Source organism: Capra hircus, chromosome 6 (genome assembly GCF_001704415.2).
Source record: "Capra hircus breed San Clemente chromosome 6, ASM170441v1, whole genome shotgun sequence".
Classification (NCBI taxonomy): domain Eukaryota; kingdom Metazoa; phylum Chordata; class Mammalia; order Artiodactyla; family Bovidae; genus Capra; species Capra hircus.
Genome location: NC_030813.1, coordinates 103,928,690 through 103,949,535, shown reverse-complemented (window position 1 = coordinate 103,949,535; position 20,846 = coordinate 103,928,690). Strand labels below are relative to the sequence as shown.

The 20,846-nt window shown below is 45.2% G+C and overlaps 1 protein-coding gene across 1 annotated transcript in view; it reads right to left on the bottom strand.

Moving 5' to 3' along the window:
- The window catches only part of EVC2 (EvC ciliary complex subunit 2), a 157,295-nt gene that overhangs the window by 67,913 nt on the left and 68,536 nt on the right, over positions 1 to 20,846 (bottom strand). Inside the window, exon 10 of the mRNA XM_005681893.3 lies at positions 5,075 to 5,399. Coding sequence (XP_005681950.3) covers positions 5,075 to 5,399 — 325 coding nt within the window. The remainder of the gene's footprint in view (positions 1 to 5,074; positions 5,400 to 20,846) is intronic.

Sequence of the window (20,846 nt, the reverse complement as noted above, 5' to 3'; positions counted from 1 at the left end):
TCCAAAATTTTATATTTTAAAAACTGGCAACATATGTGCATTTTTAAAGATACATTAATATAGTAGTCATTCACCACAACTCCCTACTGAACTTTTCACTAAAATAGACTTTTCAGATAAATGAGGCATGTTTATCAATGCCTGAAAAAGCAACATGCATGGAGGGATTGGGGGACATGGACCAGGACAGGGCACTTCAATCCTAGCTCAAGAATCACAGGCCTGGGCCAGGCTATTCTGGCAACTGCTATTTACACTGACTCTACACCATCAAGATGGGGAGACAATGGGAACAGTGTCAGACTTTATTTTCTTGGGCTCCACAATCACTGTAGGTGGTGACTGCAGCCATGAAATTAAAAGACACTTGCTTCTTGGAAGAAAAGCTATGACCAACCTAGACAGTACATTAAAAAGCAGAGACTTGACTTTACCGACAAACGTCTGTCTAGTCAAAGCTATGGTTTTTCCAGTAGTCATGTATGAATGTGAGAGTTGGATCATAAAGAAAGCTGAGGGCTGAAGAATTGATCCTTTTGAACTGTGGTGTTGAAGAAGACTCTTGAGAGTCTCTTAGACTGCAAGGAGATCCAACCAGTCAATCCTAAAGGAAATCAGTCCTGAATATTCATTGGAAGGACTGATGCTAAAGCTGAAGCTCTAATACTTCGGCCACCTGATTCGAAGAACTGACTCATTGGAAAAGAACCTGATGCTGGGAAAGATTGAAAGCAGGAGGAGAAGGGGACAATAGAGGATGAGATGGTTGGATGGCACCATCGACTCTATGGACATGAGTTTGAGCAAGCTCTGGGAGTTGGTGATGGACAGGGAAGGAAGCCTGCTGTGCTGTGGTCCATGGGGTCAACAAAGAGTCGGACATGACCCAGTGACTGAACTGAATTGAACTACATCAACAAAAATGTGAAATTGTATCCAGAAATTACGACTGTACTAAATGACACTCCCTGTACTCAATTTAGCAGGCTGGGCAAATTGTAAAAATGTTTTATAGAAGTAAATCTACCAGGGGTGGTTAGAGTGTAAGAGTTCTTGCACGGAAGGCATTTCTTCCTTAAGCACACACATAGAGGAGTTAGGAGACCTCAGGGAGCTCAGGGCAGGTGGTGCTGGCGCTGCCTCTTCTCCAAGCATCTGGGAAGCCAGCAGATCCGGAAGAGAGTCCTGGTACACAGCACATACCCTGAACGGCCAGTGGCTGCTTGCAGGAAGCTGGGCAAGTCACTTCCCCTCTGGGCTTCCGTTTCCCCAGCTCAAACTGAAAAGACTTCATAGGCTGACTGTTTTATGCCATGGGCTTCTTTAAAGTTACACGAAATAATGAAACATGATAAACACTGTATAGAGCAGGGCCCACGGTGCCAAGTTCTGGTCTAAGTCCTACACAAGCATTAATATTAACTGTCCTATAAGACAGGCATCATCATTATCCCCAGTGTAAGGATGGGGAAACCAAGACCCAGGGAGCCTGAACAATGCCCCTGGAGGAACAGAGTGAGATCTAAACCTAAGCCACCCGCGCTCAGAGTCCATGGTCAGCACTGACCTCCCAAGAGCCTCTCCCTGGAGAAATGCTTTGAAAACTCTTTGGGATTACATAGGCCTTTCAATTGGAGAAGGCAATGGCACCCTACTCTAGTACTCTTGCCTGGAAAATCCCATTGATGGAGGAGCCTGGTGGGCTACAGTCCATGGGGTCACTAAGAGTCGGACACGACTGAGCAACTTCACTTTCACTTTTCACTTTCATGCGTTGGAGAAGGAAATGGCAACCCACTCCAGTGTTCTTGCCTGGAGAATCCCAGGAACGGGGGAGCCTGGTGGGCTGCCGTCTATGGGGTCGCACAGAGTTGGACACGACTGAAGCAACTTAGCAGTAGCAGCAGCAGCAGGCCTTTCAATGTGAACAGAATTCACTGCTATACTAATTATTGGAATTCCTAAACTTTACTCAAGAAAACTGATACTGCCCATTTTGTTCTTTTAAAGCAAATTTTTGGAGGAATAATATGACTGATATATTTTCATGCGTTTTTACTTAAAGGTGACTATAATAAATGAACAGATAAGTACAAGGTCATCAATAGTTTTCTAAGATGGAATGGTTTGAACAGACTGGAAGGGAAATAACTCTGTTACCTTTTGCCCTTCAGATGGTATTTTTGGAAGCAGACTGGCTTGAATAAAGAGATTGGTCTCTGCACAAGGTGGCCTGGGAGATCCAGAGGGATAGTCCCTTCCCATTGGCCCCTGCATGGACAAAGCAGGAAGACACCGTGTGTCACGCCTTTTCAATGCTCCCAACAGCCAGTGTAAATAATGAGCCAACACTTAAAACTGCATCGCCCCGGGCGGCTGTGAGGTGCAGTTGCTGGGATGAGCTGCCTGCGTCAATCTTGGTCCACCCACATGTCCTATGGCAGGTGACCTTCTCTCCATCTGATTCCTTCCCTATAAACATGGGATCCTATCAATTTCCACCTCCCTGAGTGAGTGTGAATATCTGAAGAGAAGGTCCAGATGATGAGCTTGGAACAATTCTTGGCCCACAGCGAATGCTAACTAAGTGTGAAAGCATTTCATGAAATCAGAAACTGTACTGTGATGGTGAGTGGAAACAAGCATGATATACTGTTAATGAACTGCATAAACTTCACTCAAATAAGAAAATACATTTAAAGCAAATGGCTTAAGCTGAAATCCTAGGACAGGAGTGCGGGCCCTTTAGCATAGCTATATCTCCAGGCTGAGACACAGTAGAGCTCAACAAACAGGCTGAACGAATGTTGGTCTGCTGTTGAGCTGTCAGATGAGTTTCAATTTATTTATTTATTTATTTTTTTGGTGGGGAGGAGTTCTTTTTATGCTGTGGAGCTGGAGTTGGCAAGCTTTCAGTAAAGAACAAGATAAATATTTTAGGCTTTGCAGGACACATCAGGTCTCTGCCACATATTCTTTTTGTTTGTTTGTTTTGTTTTTATTTTTTGTAATTCTTTAAAAATGAAGAAACCGTTCTCAAGGGTCAGACAGAAAAAGGCCAGGCAGGATTGGACTCCTGGGTCCCAGCTTGCTGATCTCTGCTTTCCAGTCCTTCTCAAGCCTTCTTTATTGAACGCATATTATTTTTATCAGAAAAAAAAAATTCGAACAAATTTAGGAAATGAGAGAGAGAGAGAGAATGAGGCTGTTTGGGACTGAATCACTAACTGTGTGTAATGCATTCTTTTTAAGTGCTGAGCTCAAGGAAACACGGTCCTGACCTGTAAAGTCACGGATGGAGATCAGAGAGTGCAGTCAGCTAGGGGAGCCTCGGCGAGCTCAACAGTGCCCCTCCTTAGAAAGACACATCCACCTTCTGACTCCAGCACCTGATGAATGTGATCTTCCTTGAAAGCAGGGTCTTTGCAGATATACTTAAAGATCTCATGAGGTCATCCTAGATTATTTGGGTGAGTCCTATATCAAAAGATGAGTGTCCTTATAAGAGAGAGAAGAGAAGGTGACAGGGTCAAGGGGCCATGTGAAGACAGAGCCTAAGATTGGAGGGCTGTGCCACAAGCCTTCAAGGAATGCCTGGAGCCACCAGAATTTGGAAGAGGCGGGGGTAGGGGGGATTTCTCCCCAAGAGATTTCAGAGTGGGCACGTCCAGCTGACACCGTGATTTTGGACTTCTGGCCTCCAGAACTGTGAGAGAATGAATTTCTGTGAACGGTTCTAAGTCACTACATCTGTGGTCATTTGTTATAGCAGCTGCAGGAAATTCATACAGGAGCCAAAGAGAGGATAAGTCACACTTATTTTCTTATCCCTAAAATGAGATGGGTGTTGAAGTGAAGGGACCCCAGTTGCAGGGGAGTGGGCGGGAGCGAGATAGCATAAATCACCCCTCTCTTCTTCACTGCCTGGTCCACGGTCTGACCACAGGTGACCATGTGAGAGCCAGGACGCGTCACCCCAAGAGCTCGCCTCACTCCTGGGGAATTCTGTGCACAGCCGCCAGTCTGGGGAATGGACATTAGGAGTCGAGAAGCTTGTTCCTAAGTAGATGTTAGACACCTCCCCGCCCCCCCACCCCCACCAATGGATCAGGATATGTGGGCTCAAGTCACTAGAGCCAACCAGCCATCTCTTTCATGAAGGAAGGAAGAAGTCAGGCTGGATTTGGTACACTTGGGAAAAAAACACACTGGCATGATTCCTTTCAAGATAGCAACTGACACTCTAAAAAAAATGAGAGCTGGTCTCTGATCAACAGAGACCGGCCCTGGGAAGGCTGACTGATCAGAACTCCCAGGTTCTGTACTGTGCAGGAGAGCCTTCTGTAGCCCAGACCAGGGGACGCCTTTCCTGCATTACTTTTCCCAGCCACTCGGAGAGGCTGGTGCCCTTGCCCTTGATTCATAGACTTACAGAAGCTAATCAGGGCCTTCAGGAGCAGAGGGGAGTCTAGGCTTGTCTGGTTCCAGAGCCCATGCTGGAGAGAGAACCATGATGTAGTACAGTGCAATCCAGACGGACACGCACGCACTGACATCACAGCCCCCTGAGCTATGCTTTCCCAGAATGAAGCCTTTCTACTTGCCCCATTGCCTTCCACGGCACTTGAACGTGCCTCTGTTATAACACAGCTGAATGAAGTCATACTTGTCATACGTGAGGATCCTTCATTAGCAAGAACCATGTCTCGATGTTCTCTGCACCTTCGCTGCCTAGACAGCAGTGATCAGTAAATGCTTTCCAAATGAATTCTGGGTAGCTGGATGGATGGATGGATGGATGGATGGATGGATGGATGGATGTGTAGAGGGACAAGTAGATAGAACAGTGGTAGGTGGCTGGATGGATGGGTTGGGAGTTGGATGGACAGAAGCATGGATGAGCCGTGAGTGAATAAATGCATGGATGAATGAGTAGATGGGATAGATGGAAGGGTTGGCAGGTGGGGAGAATGGATGGACGGATGGATGGATAAAAGGGATGGATGGGTAAATGACGAATCCCTAAGAGGAAGGAGGGAGGCAAAAGAAAGCCTCCATCTCAAAGCTGCCTTACCCGCTCACTGACACGTTTCAGCACCTCTTCTGCTTCCTCCAAGGCTGCCATCTCCCTCTGGTACTGGCTTTCTGTCTTCTTCCTCGTTTCCAGGTCACACTCAGCCGCCAGAGCCACCATCTTCCGATCATACTCCTCTTGAATTTCTTTCTCCAGCAACAGAAACTGCTTTTTGAACACAGCACCCATCCTCCTCTCCACCTGAGGGGAGAGCTGGCCACTGCTGGTCAGATTTTTCAGCAGAAGAGCAATGATATCTTTGCTGATTTGAGTTCGACAGGCTTCCAGATCTGAGTCTGCCCGATTCAGGGTTGCAATTTCCAACCTGGGAAACACAGAGGTCAAGAGAATTCCGTTACATAAAATTGCAACAGAAACCAAAGGTCCCTCAGAGCGCTGAGGTTTTTCAATTATTTGTGGGCAAGGTCTTTTTTCCTTTTCTCTCCTTTTCTCCTCTTCCACTCCAACCAGTTACAAAAGGACAGTGAATAAAGCAGCAAAATCTTACTTAATAAAATTCCAACCATGTTGGAAATGACATGGAATATAACTAATATAAGTCATGGTCTTTCTCAACAAGCCATAAATCAACAACATCAACAAGACTAAGAGAAAATGGTTAAATATTTGGAGGATTTCAGAATTAAAGTTTACTTTTTTCCAATTAAAAATTAATTTATAGGTGTGCCAACTAAATGTAACCTGGTATCCTGTATGGAATCCTGAAATATAAAAAGGACACGAAAAACTAGGGGACTCTAAATAGAGCTTAATTAATAATAAAGTAACAGTATTGGTTCATTATTTTTAACAAGTGTACCATAGGAATGGAAATTTTAATAATAGGGGAATCTGAGTACAGGGTATGTACAAACTCTCTGTACTATATTCTCAGTTTCTATGTAAATCTAAAACTGCTCTAAAAATGAAGTCTACTCCGGAAATATTGTGAGATACTTCACAGGGTCTCAGATTCTGAAACTTGACTGCGACAACTAAAGACACACATATACATCAGCCTGTCTTCAATGTGGCTGAATTTTATGGTATCTCAGCTATACCTCCATAAAACTATTAAAAGATACAAAGGACAAAATTAATTTATGTTCACAATAGAAAAATCTGGAAAATAATAAAACACTAAAAAAGACTTCATTGACTGTAGGTCTACCACCCAATCAGAACCAACGAAAGCATTTTGTTGTATTTGCTTCCAGCTTTTTTTTTTTCCCTGCACATATTTTAGGTACATAGATCCAAGTACAATTCTGTCCTTTTTTCAATTACTACTATAGCAGGCATCTTCAAATGGTATTTAAAAGCTGCAAAAGTTTCTTTTATAATGGTTGAAAAATATCTCACGATGCGGTGTACCGTGATTCAGTGACTCGTTCTTCTGGTGGTGCACATTTGGGTTACTCGAAAAATTCAAAATCTAAAATAATCTGAAGTAAACATCCTTTGTAAAGAGTTTTTTTGGTATTCACAATGATCTCTTCGGTATTATTTTCACAAAGAGTGTCAAATGTGGGTCAGATGTGACCAACATTTTTAAGTCTCCTAGGACATCATGCTAAAACCACTTTGCAGAAAAGCTTCCCATCAATGCAGTAGGTCCTAATTTCACCTGTCCCTCTACTTAAACATTTTTACCAATTTGATAGAAAATGGCATCTGACTGAAAAATATAAGAGTCTTAAGAACACTTTACTGTGGACATTTTTAAGCATTTAAAAGTAGAATAGTAGGACTCCCAATGCAATCATTACTCAACTTCGAAAACTGTCAATATTTACCAATCATGTTTTAGCTACTCTATTCAAAGCAAACCAGGATATTTCATTTTACTTTGGATTTCCTCAGTATGCATCATTAACTATCAGGAATATATGTGTGTCTATATATGTTTATATACATATATACGGGCTTCCCAGGTGGCACAGTGGTAAAGAATTCCCCTGCCAGTGTAGAAGACATAGAAGACATGGGTTTAGTCCTTGGGTCTGGAAGAGCCTGTGGAAGAGGAAATGGCAACCCACTTCAGTATTCTTGCCTGGAAAGTTCTATGGACAGAGGAGCCTGGCAGGCTACAGTCCATGGGGTTGCAAAGAGTCAGAAATGACTAAGCGCACGCACACACACACACACACACAAACACACACACAAAAGTGAATGTACATGTATATACACACACATAAGTGCATATGTATGTCTATATATGTATATATATGTTTATGTCTATCAGTTTTACCAAATCTTGATATCATTATCATATTTAATATCATTTAACCCTATCATATTTGAAATGCTAACAATAATTCCAATAATTCATATCAGTCACTATTTTAACTACCTCAAGTGTCCCAAAAAATTAAACAAAATCCGACAATGTTGCCTAAGTCCACTTTAGACTATATCACTCTACCCTTCCATTTTCCTTTGCATGCCACTGATTTGTTGGGAAAACCAGGTCATTTATCCTACAGAATCTCCAACATTCTGGAATTGGCTGATTGCTTCCAAGGGTGTCATGGTTTTTCTGGCCTCTGTTTTTCCACAAACTACTAGTTAGATCTAAGGTCTTGATTGGAGTCAGATTCAATTTGTTTTCGAAAACGTACCATTAGTGGTGGTAACATGTGCTTCCTGTAGAGTCGTACTATGGGTGCATGACTCTACAAAATACAAAGATGGATCACAGGTTCGAGTGGTGCCAGCAAGATCCCTATACCAGGAAATTCCCTATTAACCTTTCACCTAATGGTTTCAGTATGCATTGTAATTGTTAGCTAGATCCATGATATCATTAGGGGTTGGAAAAAAATTAATTTCTTATTCTATCATTTCTTCTATACTTTTTAAGCTGTAATTCTTCAAAAAGAAGGACTTTCTCTCCTCAACAATGCAGTTACTCTGACATAAAGCTCATAATTAGGATAGATGTTTGAGTCTTTGCTAATTAAAGAGTTGGTGTCATAGCAACCTCCAATGGTGACAAATGAGTTGGGAGTCTATTCACTGGTTTATTTGCTTGTTTGTTTTGGTATGAGAGCAAAAGATTAATAAAACTTTCCCCAACTCCCTGAGAACCTGAGCTTTGGCTAACTTCTACCCGAAAACCTCAGAAGGGTAAGAACATCAAATGTGATACTAGGTGACATGGCTTATTATAAAAATGATGCCTGATTGATAAATTACTTCTGGATGTGAGGACTTGTAAATGAACCATACATTCTGAATAGGGAAGCATCCTCTGAACTTCCCTGAATAAGGTCATTCTTGGACTTATCAAGTCCCTTGTGGAACGCTGGAAGCTATGCCTGTGAGTTCCTACAGAAGATGCTGGCAACTGTGGGGTATGAAGCATTTAAGTTAAGAAGGCTCCCACACTTGCCTGATGTGGACTGAATTTCCTTGCACCGGTGCTGTGTGACTTGGAGAGAAAGCACCTCAAAGATAGGTATAGGCTGCAGTGTGACCTGAGACAAGGGCACCCTAACGCTGCACTCAGAGGACATGAATGCTGTGCTCCATCCTTGAGCTACACAGAAGGGGTGGAGTGTGGCCTATGGAAGTCTTAAGACTCCAGCCACTCTTTCTAATGCTCACATTTTACCATTTTAGATCAAAATGGTTCCCACGTCCTTTAGACCAAATCAACCTAATTTTAAACAAAAGCTCGTCCATTTCATTCTTTCAGTTCTTCAACAGGTATTTACTGAACATGGCATGGGCAGAGAGTGCTTTGCAGGTTACAAAGCAAGGAAGAAGCAAAGAGATGCCTCCAGGTGATGTGTGCATGGTTAAATATCCAAGGAACCAAACAAACCATGGTTCACAGGTTCAGAACAAAATTACTTCTCTACTGAGACAGGCAAGATAGATTTCACACCTTTAACGAAGCTTTGTGTGATAGACAAACAGTGTCACCCCCAAAGATGTTCACGTCCTAATTCCCAGAAGCTATGAATCTGTTAGGTGATACGGTAAAGGTTGCAGATGGAATTCAGGCTGTTTAATCAGCCCACCTGACAACAGAAATTGATAACAAGGTCTTTAGAAGTGGAAGAGGGAGGCAGAGGAGAGGTGGGAATCAGAGGGAGAGGCGATGAAGGACGCAGAGGCAGAAGTGATGAGATAGTCAGCTTTGAAGATGAACAAAGGGGCCACAAGGCAGGAATGTGAGAGGCTCCAAGAAGCTAGAAAAGCCAAGGAAATGGATTCTCCCTACAGCTGACACCTTGATATTTCCTGAAAAGGGAAAATGAACGTGTTAAGTCGCTCAGTCATTTCCGGCTCCTTGCAATCCCATGGACTGTAGCCCACCAGGATCCCTTGTCCATGGAATTGTCCAGGCAAGAATACTGTAGTGGGTAGCCATTCCCTTCTCCAGGGGATCTTCTTGGTCCAGGGGTTGAACCTGGGTCTCCTGCATTGCAGGCAGATTATTTACCATCTGGGCCACCAGGGAAGCCCCTGATATTTCCCAAGGAGGCCCATATTGGACTTCGACCTCCAGAATTATAATATTGGGTTGGCCAAAAAGTTTGTTCGAGTTTTCTGTAATAGCCTACAGAAACATTTTGACCAACTCAGTACATTTGTGTTATTTTAAGCCACCAAGCTTGTGGTCATTTGATACAGCTGGATATGAAACTCATTCACCTTAGCTGATTCACGCCATCCATCCATCATTCATTCGTTTATAAACTTGTATGTGTGGCTGCCTGTTGGATAAACTGCAAGTGCTTTCCTAGGGACATGAAGACTGAAATGAACAGGAGGGAGGACATGTCCCTATATTCTTTGCTGTTAAACCACTTCCGAGCTTAAACAAGCTGGGTAAAGGACTTAGTTTCCCCATCACCTCACTGGGACCGTCTTCATAGGTTTTTGTTCAGGGTTAAAAGACATAAGAAATAGCAAATGCACGGAGTCTGGCATTTTGTCGCTTCTATATGCAGTAATTTCCTTATTCTTTACTATTCTCTCTCCCGGGAATCTGGCTTCAGGAGAGAGTAGGTCCTCACACTTCACCCTTTCTGACTGCCTGGGAACGCAGGTTCACAGGCACTTTCTGTTTTAATAGTATTAGTGTTAATCACCATGGATAAACGCTCAGAAGCAGCAACAATAAGAGCTGTCAGGGTGTTCCAAAGCCACAAAAGAAAGAAAAATGTCCCTTTAAACCAATTAAAATAGCATGCAATTAATGAAGCAATCATCTGTTAATTTCCCAAATGGCACAGAAGAACAAAATGCATGTTAAGAATGTATAGTTGGCATATAGGATTGGGTCCACTTGTGAAATTCCCATCACCCACTATGGCACTTACAATTATTTAGACAGTGAAATACACATATTTTTCCAACCCTCTCCCACAAATTCTCTAATGCCTCCAGGAAACAAAGACATTTTAAGTTACACAGGCTGGACTGAGATTCTTAAAATTCTCTACTACTTCACAAAGTTGGCAGAGTTGGCAAGGTTTAAACCTGCTTTCCTAGGGAACATTCATTTGGGATTCTCAGGTGGCGCAGTGGTAAAAAAATCTGCCTTCCAGCACAGGAGACACAAGAGACTAGGGTTCGATACCTGGGTTAGGACAATCCCCTGGAGTAGAAAATGGCAACACTCCAGTATTCTTGCCTGGAAAATTCTACAGACAGAGGAGCCTGGAGGGCTATAGTTCATGGGGTTGCGAAGAGGCGGACATAACTGAGCACACACACGCAATTCCTAGGGAAGTTTCCTTTGTTCAGGTCACAGAAATGTCATCTTGTCACTGTACTTTAGAGGGGGAGGTATTTGCTCAGGCCAGTTTTGCTACACACACACCCTGAACAAGTGATAGCCCTCTTAAAGATGAATGACTTCACATGGAACTTAGAACAACGACCAGCACAGAGGAAGCACTTCATAAATATAAGCCCTTAAAATGTATGAATAGGCTTGTCTATGATAACATCCTTCTAAGAAATGGAACAGCTGAAATTATCCAAGAACAGATAAATACTTTGAATAGCTACTGATGATAAAAGAGAGAAAATAACATGAGTGTCTTTTTCCTTATTATTTCATATAAAAATTAATCAAGTTCTCACCAAATGGCAAGTAAGGTGTCAGGATGAAATCAGGATAAGATTTGATGCAGGAAATGTTCTGAATGAGAAAGAGGACTCATTAACATGGAAGGTAATTCATTCAGAAGGAAAATGAAATGGCCACGGCCATTTTATACAGTATAAATCCAGTGTCTTCAAGTTGGCTGGTGTAAGCATAATAAGCATAATAGACCCATGAAAATCAAGTGAGTATTCAGTTCAGTTCAGTCGCTATTAGCGACACTGAAATTTTCCTCATAGGAGCCAGTTTCCATGGCATTTTACTGTAGCAAGATTCTATGCAGGGACTATAAATCATATTTATATCCAGTGGATTTGAGGGCCTGGACAATGGATATTTAGGGGGAAAGACCCCCTTGGTGTCCTCACTGCAAAATTGTAATGGCAGGTTAAATAAGTAAACACTGTGTGTGAGTGAAACACTGGGTAAAGTTATGATAAACCTTAAGTCTGGTGGCTCAGATAGTAAAGAACCCACCTGTAACGCAGGTTCAATCCCTGAGTTGGGAAGATCCCTTGGAGGAGGGAACGGCAACCCATTCTGGTATGCTTGCTTGAGAAATCCCATGGACAGAGGAGCCTGGTGGGCTACAGTCCATAAGGTTGCAAAGAGTCAGACACGACTGAGCAACTTTCACTAACTCACTCACACTCACTCTCACACTCACTCATTCACACTCACATTCACTCACTTACACTCACTCACTAAGTTTTTCAGTTTGGTATAAACTCAAATAGATTATGATCAGATTCAAGGTCAGCAGCCTGTGTCCTTGTCCTTGACCTTTTCCTCTTAAAGATCTCTTGGTTTAGAAGTCACACTGGTCCCTCTCTCCAGCCTTGAGCTGCTCCTCAAAGGAAGCACAGATGTAGACAGAGGTTCATCTTTTCATCCTGGCGTTTCCATATCACTACCTGCTGCCCACTCCCCATTCCCACCTCCTCTCGTTGGCCAGACCCCAACAGGACAGCTCCGGAAGATACGAAAAAGAGAAGGGAGGGTTCCTCTCTCCACTTGCCTGTTTCTCAGGAGATGATGTTTCATTATGTCTGAAAACATCATAAGCCTGGGAGTCACACCAATTTATCTTCCAATCTCAGCTTCTCCCTCCCCCTGTTAAGCCCAGGGTGATTCAGGTGAGTTACTTTATGTCTCTGAGCCTGGTTTCCCAGTTGGTTAATGAGGAAATTATCACCCCTGTCAAATGAAGGTCACTGAGACACAAATGACCTTATCTATCACAGACATAGCGAGCAGACTTGTGGTTGTCAAGGGAGAGGAGTGTTGGGGGAAGGACTGGGACTAGCAGATGCAGATTATTATATGTCGCTGTTTGTTGTTTACACTAAGCTGTGTCTGACTCTTTGGGACTCCATGGACTGAGTGGACACATCTCCTGCGTGTCTCCTGCTTGGCAGGCAGATTCTTTACCACTGAGCCACCTGGCAAACCAAATTATTATATATGTATGCTAAGTCGCTTCAGTCAAGTCAAACTCTTTGCGACCCCATGGACTGTAGTCTACCAGGCTCCTATGTCCAGGGGATTCCCCAGGTGAGAATACTAGAGTGGGTTACCATGCCCTCCTCCAGGGGATCTTCCTGATTCAGGGATTGAACCGCATCTCCCGAATTGGTAGGCAGATTCTTTACCACTAGCATCACCTGAGAAGCCCAAATTATTATATATAGGAGGGATAAACAACAAGGTCCTACTGTATAGCACAGGGAATTCTATTCAATGTCCTGTAATAAACCATAATAGAAAAGAATATGAAAAAGAACGTGTATACATGTATACGTATATATAAATTGCTTTGCTATACAGCAGAAATTAACACAACATTGTAAATTAACAACTATATTTCAATAAAATATTTTTTAATGAAGATCATTGAAATGATTAATAGTGCATTTTATGCACAGGCTTTGTTTTAATAGCTTGATGGATATCAAACCATTTAATCCCCATGATGACCTTGTAAGGTAGGTGAAGAAATTGAGATGCAGAAAACTTAAACCATCTTGTTGAAAGTCACATCATTATCCGGTGGCAGAAGTGAGATCTGAAGCCATGCCATGCGACCAGAGTCCAGGCTCTGCGCTCTGCCCCACTGCCTCACACTGACGTGCTCAAAGTCCTGAGCCAGCACCCGGCACAAAACAGATGCTGGAAAATGTTACTTCATGTTGTTGTTGCTATGGTAATGGCCGTCAGAGTCTTCCTTGGCGTCTTTCTTTATGGCAAAGAAGAAAATGTGAAGAGAACGTAAGCAGATAGAGAGAGAGAGAGGCAGGGAGACGAGTGATAGACACACAGGTGGATTGCGTATGAATTCTTATTTGGAAAATTAGATTTTGCTGTACCTGGAGACTAGATGACGGTGACAGGAAAGGAACTGTAAGACGGAACATTTAAAGATGGCTTTAGAAATGAGATCAACCTTGGATTTCAGCTAAGTCATCATTCCAACCAATGCCCAGGTTTCCTCAATGCTTTTCCCACTGGAGTTCCCCAGCCTCCACTCTGCCCACACACGGGAGGGGCGCTAAATGCTCCTCCAGGCATCTGTCCGTTGCGGGAGAGCTCAGTCAGAAAGGTCCTCTTTGTAACCCTCTGAGAGCCACCTTCCTAAAGTTTCCATCATTCCAGGTTCTGCCATCTTCCTGGTGACCTCAGAGGTATCTGGGGATGGTGACCACGTGCATACCAACTATCTCCAGTCATGGGTATATGACAGGGTTTTACCAAGAGCAATGAGAGGCCAGTGAAGCCAGGGTCACTGAAAAGAATGGACCGAAGGCCCTGGATGTGAGGTTGAGTGCAGGTCGCCGGTGAAAACGTGCCAACGGCCAGAACTCAGGCAGTGAAGCTGAGATGGACATGGGGGAGAGCTCTGGAAGGGACAGGCGAGGGCCCCTGAGGAGAGGCCATGTCGAGATGATGCCCACAATTCCCTGGGCTGTTTGTTTCCTCCCATGGGACCCCAGATGAGAATTCCTGATTAAAGATGAGAAAGGCCTTTTGAGAACTACAAGCTGCCCAAACTGACACGCATGACTCTCTGGTTTCCTGGAGCGGGTAAAAAAGAATCTTAGGAACTAGGCAGGCTCAGGACAACAGAAATGTCTTGGGTCACAGCTCTGGAGGCCAGAAATCTGGATCAAGATAAATAAATGGGAGCAAACTGACCCCAGAACTGAAGATTAACTGCGCTCAAAACCATCAAGACGACCACTGATGAGACCACTAATCATGACCAATATCCAGATGACTGTCAGCTGATCGTGCTGTTTCATGTTGCCCCCTCCCTCCACGTATACTCCCCTGAAAATTCCCTTTAAAAACTCATGTCCTCTGACTGGCAGTAGGAATTTGGTCTTTGGACATGAAAATGCCTTCTCCTTCTGTTGCCCGCCTGCAAGATAAATGAAACTTTCCACCAACTGTGCCTCTCAAGTATCAGCTTTCAAATGGTGAATAGCTGGACCCAACTTTTGGTAACAATACTTCTTCTCTGGCCAAGAATTTAGGCCTCTAAGATCCTCCGCAGCATCCAGACTCTAAGATCCTATTTTCCCAGGAAAGTAAAAATCACTTTATACTTGAAGTTAGCTAACAGATGATCCGCAATTTGTGCAAACAATTTTCATGCCACATTTGTCTTTTCACTAGTGTACAAGGATGTGCTCTTACATAACCAAGAAAAGCTTATTTTCCCACCCATCGATGCATACAAATAAAACCTACCTTTGTGGCTCATTTAATCTTCACCACATCCCGACATTTCATGAGGACCACCTCCAAGGTGACTGATTCTGGGAGCCTCAGGGAACATTCAACCCCTCATGAGCTCAAGCACCACAGTTTCAGGAGGTGAACAAACCTCTAGGCTCTTTATCCTCACCCTTGCACAGAGTTTATGACTTTTCACTTTACGAGCACTGGATGCAATCACAGTATTAATCACATTCTTATTCACTCATGTAGCAACATTTACTGAGCACTTGGGATGACTTTTCCACATCTCGAGACTGGTGCTAGTTATAGGGCAGACACGTGCTAAAGACAAGATGAAGTTTCATGGTGCCTAGCCCCGTGTGTGTGTGCGTGTTAGTCGCTCAGTCATGTCCAACTCTTTGTGACCCCATGGACTGTAGACTGCCAGGCTCCCCTGTTCATGGAGTTCTCCAGGCAAGAATACTGGAGTGGGTTGCCATTTCCTTCTCCAGGGGATCTTCCTGACCCAGGGATTGAACCCAGGTCTCCTGCATTGCAAGCAGGCTCTTTACTATCTGAACCACCAGAGAAGCCTAGCATGGTGTGGAATCACATATTTCCCATGTGATTCTCTGATGAATGCCTATCTTCCTCACTAGACTATAAGCCCCAGGGGCCAGCACCCTGCCTCTTAGGCTCACCCTTGCATTTCCAGCCCCTTGCCACCTAGTGTAGACTGAACAGCTGCATGGCAATGAATAAGGAGTTGGGAGTCTCCAAGAAACTTGTGTCCATTTCTGCAAAACCTATGAAGCTGTGCCATAGAAAGAAACCATAAGATTCAGTGGGCAGAATACAGCCAAGAGCTAAAGTGACTGGAAAGATATGAATCACTTACTATGAGCCAGGCACTCTCAGGTCTGGGTGACGGTGAGTTCATTAAATGCTTACCTCCCATGGCGTGGGCATCATCACCATCCATCCTCATGCTCAGATGAAGAAACTGACACACAGGGTTTTGATCGAGGCTATCAAATGATTAAGTGAAGGAGCCAAGAGTTGGGGAGAGTGCTGCAACTCAAGCAGCTCAGTGCTATGCCCAAGCTACTTCCTCTGCTAACCAGACCAGGAAACACAACTACACCTTCAACATAGGAAGAGTTGTCTGACCTTACACTATACAAGGAAAGGGCAGAATTAAAGCTCCCAGGAGGTGCCATGGTTTCGTATTAGATCAGCACAGGTACAAAGATCAACTGCCCCTCTGACTAGGTTAGAACTTCCCTGGTAGCTCGGATGGTAAAGAATCTGCCTGCAATGTGGGAGACCTAGGTTCAATCCCTGGGTCGGAAAGATCCCCTAGAGAAAGGAATGGCAACCCATTCCAGTATTCTTACCTAGAGAATTCCATGGACAGAGGGGCCTGGTGGGCTACAGTCCATGGGGTCGAAAAGAGTTGGACACAATTGAGTGACTAACACTGACTGACTATGACTAGGTTGTGCTGTCAAACACTGGGGATGGCAAACTGGTCCAGCCTCTATGGTGGGCAACTGGACAATACCTATACTTTTAAAAATGCTCACTAATGCAGCAATTTGACTTTGAAAAAGTCACACTACGGGTGGCCTTGTATGTCTGTGACCAGACAAGCACTGCAGTGCTGACCAAGAGGAAACGTGGTTGAATCCAACCACATATTCTTCAGTGGGTGGCTGGGAGGTACAGTGGTTAAGACCACGAGCTCTGAACCCACATCCTGACCGCAGCTCCTACTTGCCTTGTGACCCTGGGCAAGCGACTTAAACCCTCTGCGCTTTAGTTTCCTCATCTGTAAACCGTACTCAGCTCAGAGGCTACTCTGAAGAGTAAATATTAAATATGTCCATGTCAATAAAACAACCAGGTCTGTGTTTCAGTCACATTAAATTCTTTAAAAATTCAGTTGTCATTACTATTGCTGGAAAACTATGTCCCACTTAAAAGAGCAGTGTTGTTCTGCAGGTATAATCAACAGTCTCCAAGATTGCTGCAAAGTAAGAGAAAAGGGAGCAAAACAGTGGGTAAAGTATGTGATCATTTTGCATTTTAATAAAGGCGTGTCTGTGTAAATATCCATACAGTCATAGACCATCTCTAAAGGGTACATGACATTGCCTTTGCCTTTGGGGATGACAACACCATGCAGGCAATGAGACGATACTTTGGTTTTCACAGTACGGCCTTTTCTGTCATTCTAATTCTGTGCCATGTTCATTAGTGACTGTTCAAAAATTCAAGTAAAGAAACAGGGGGAAAAAAAGCAAACATGGGTATTATCAGAGTCTGGGATGATGTATCTCTGTGGAACAGAATGAGTTTCTGGGTTGCTTCTGACACCCCCTTTTCTGGCCGCTCTCTGAGGCTGGTGCCAGACCATTGTGGATGGTGACGTGCAGATGGTGGCCCGGGACAGGACCCCAAGAGTCTGTGAGAAGCACCACCACCCCCAGCGCAGCTGGCCCTACCAGCCAGGATGCACAAAGTTCCATCACTGAAGCTGACTGATGGAAATGGCTGGTGTTGGGGAGGGGCCGTGTGTGTCTTGCCTCTGTCTGTGATCCATCCACATGGGAAGTGAAGGAGAACTGGAGCAGGAATCCCCTGAAGTCAGTTGTGGAGAGAGTCCAACTGCGGGGCTGGTTATGCCTCCAGCTAAAGGCCACATCCTCCAGCCTAGGTTTTCTAAGTAAAAAAAGGGTGATTTTTGTGGCTGGGCTGGACAACATGCCTGAAGTATGTCTTATTTCCCAACTGGTTCGGAACTCAAGGTGGCGGGAGACGGGAGTTCCTTACTGACCCCTCAGACACGCCCAATTGTTGAGATGATTCCTTTTATGGCTAAGAAATTCCTAAGAGGATGCATGAACCTCGTGGTCTGGAAGGAGTCGGGTGGAGAAAGTGAGATGCTGAGTCAGAGAGCATACCCATCACATCTTGCGGAGGTTAGTGAAGTGTGATAGTCGCTCAGTCGTGCCTGACTCTGTGACCCCACAGACTGTATAGCCTGCCAGGCTCCTCTGTCCATGGAATTCTCCAAGCCAGAATACTGGAGTCGGTAGCCTTTCCTTTCTCCAGGAGATCTTCCCAACCCAGGGATCAAACCCAGGTCTCCCCCACTGCAGGTGGATTCTTTACCATCTGAGCCACCAGGGAAGCCCAGGTTAAATGGACCATTTATAACTACCCGCACACAGCAGAGACACTGTGGTGGGGATGGGGTGGAGGGTGCAATTAAATGATCTTCCCAGCCCGTGCCTTCTCCTTGTGCTGCATTTATCTGTGTGAGATGATTCACCCTGTGGATGGTTGCATCTTGGGTCCTCCCTTGGCTTGGCTTCCTCTCCAGCACCTCATTCAGCTTGGTGCCAAGCACTCAGTGGGAGCTTGGTAAACACTTGCTGAGAGGAGCTTGCTGGACACACATTCTCCAACAAACTGTCACCTAGCTGGGGAGACGAGTGAGGGTCACCATGGCAACCAGACTGGTGTGGCCGCTGCTCTGCTTGGCAGCAGCCTCACTGTAGCCTGCCAGGCTATGAAAATCCCTCTCTGGCTTGTTGGGTCCTTATGGGACCCCGTGGCAAAGCACAGGTATGAGGACAGGGCTGCTTCCAATTCAGTTGGCCTGGGTAGCAAGATGCTTGGTCATTTGATGCTCTGGGTGAACTCGATCCATCTTGTCAGAAGCCCATTCACCTTCTAATAGTGTCCCGATGACCCTTCAACACCCAGCACAAATTTTAGCCACTCATTCATTCACAAGACGATTGCTGATGCTTACCTAGTGCCACCAAACTGGTTCCTCCCGAGGGCTCGGGGGTCTAATGTTGAAACAGACACAGCCTGAGTATCACAGAACCACGGGGCAAGGGCCCAACGGGAGACCAGGGTCGGGAGCAATGAGTGGCTCTTGTTTGTGTCCCCATCGTGTGGCACAGTAACTTACACAAGCTATTAACAGATGCTTAATCAATACAGGAAGAAAATGGAAAGAAGGCGGGGTTGGAGAGGGAAGGAGAGGGAGGGAAGGAAAGGGAAGGGAATGAGCTATCCTCAAAGATATTTAGGATTTGAGAAGAGGGGGATTCCCTGGTGGTCCAGTGGTTAAGACTCCAAGCTTTCACTTCTGAGGGTCCAGGTTCAATCCCAGGTTGGGGAACTAAGATCCCCACAAGGCAAGCAGCATGGCCAAATAAAAAAGAATTTGGGAAGAGAAGAGGAGGGAGTTATTTATTGGTTCCCTAAAACTCACTACCACCCTACAAGTCTCCAGTGGGGCATCTGGCCTGAGGTGATGAGGTGCAGCTCTTCAAGGCCATAAGTATTTTCTGAGCCCCTGCCATCTACAAGTCACCATTTATGTCCCAGTCCCACTGAGGGCAATGCAGGTCAGTTCAGTTCAGTTCAGTCGCTCAGTCGTATCCAACTCTTTGCGTCCCCATGAATCGCAGCATGCCAGGCCTCCCTGTCTATCACCATCTCCCGGAGTTCACTCAAACTCGCATCCATCGAGTCAGTGATGCCATCCAGCCATCTCATCCTCTGTTGTCCCCTTCTCCTCCTGCCCCCAATCCCTCCCAGCATCAGAGTCTTTTCCAATGAGTCAACTCTTCACATGAGGTGGCCAAAGTACTGGAGTTTCAGCTTTAGCATCATTCCTTCCAAAGAAATCCCAGGGTTGATCTCCTTCAGAATGTACTGGGGGGGGGGGGGTGCAATGTCACGGGGAGGGCCACCCTCACCTGGATCGGGGCCCCTTTCCCTCCTAGGGAGTCTCCTCTTGCTCAGTCCGAGAAGAATCTCCATCAAATGGTCTGTAAGCAACAAGGAAGACCAGAGGGCACTAGCCTCGGGTCAGAGACCTGGATTTGAGCCCTGGACCAACCACTTCTTTTTTTTAAACTTTATCTTTGGCTGTGCTGGGCCTTCATGTCTACACACAGGCTTTCTCTAGTTGGGGCGAGCAGGGGCTACTCTTCAATGCAGTGCGTGGGTTTCTCATTGTTGTGGGCTCTCTCGTGCAGCACAGGCTCTAGGGTGCAGGCTTCAGTAGTTGAGGCACGTGGTCTTAGTTGCCCTGCCGCATGTGGATTCCTCCCCGACCAGAGATTGAACCCATGTCCCCTGCATTGGCAGGTGGATTCTTAACCATGGACCACCAGGGAAGCCCCTCAACCACTTCTTAATGGAAAGAAGACCATCCCCAGTGGCCCTTGTCTGAAGAGAACCCTCAGGAACATTCCAGAAACAATGCTATGACTCACCTTCTTGAACCCTTCAACCCAGTTCTCACTTCTTCCTGTGAGTCCTCAAGCCTCCACTTCCTCCCTCATTCTCCTGAGATTTCCTGATCACTTCTTGGAATAATGGCCATTCAAAGACATCAGGTCCTCCCGGAAATCTGTCAGTGCAGCCTTTTATGAAAAATGGGTCTTTGCAGATGTAGGTGAAGGACCATGACTTGGGGAGACCATCCTGGATTATCCAGTAGGCCCTCAATCCAATCAAGAGTGTCTTTCTAGGAGAGAGGCAGAGGGCAACTGGATGCATACAGAAGAGGAGAAGCCAAATGGAGGCAGAGACTGCAGTGATGTGGCCACAAGTGAAGGACTGCTGGCCCCCGCCCCGTGGATGCTGGAAGAGGCAGGAACGACCCTCCCCAGGAGGATTTACAGAGAGGCAGCTCCATCAACTTCAGCCCAGTGGAACTGCCTTTGGACTTCCGGTCTCCAGGACTGTGGGACAATAAGTTTCTGCTGCTTGGCACCATCTAGCTGATGGTACTTCCTGACAGCAGCCACAGGAGGCACCACACTGCCTTTGTCCCTCTCCTGCTCACCTGGAAAAGCCCTTCCCATGCAGAGCAGGGGGCTGGCCATGGTC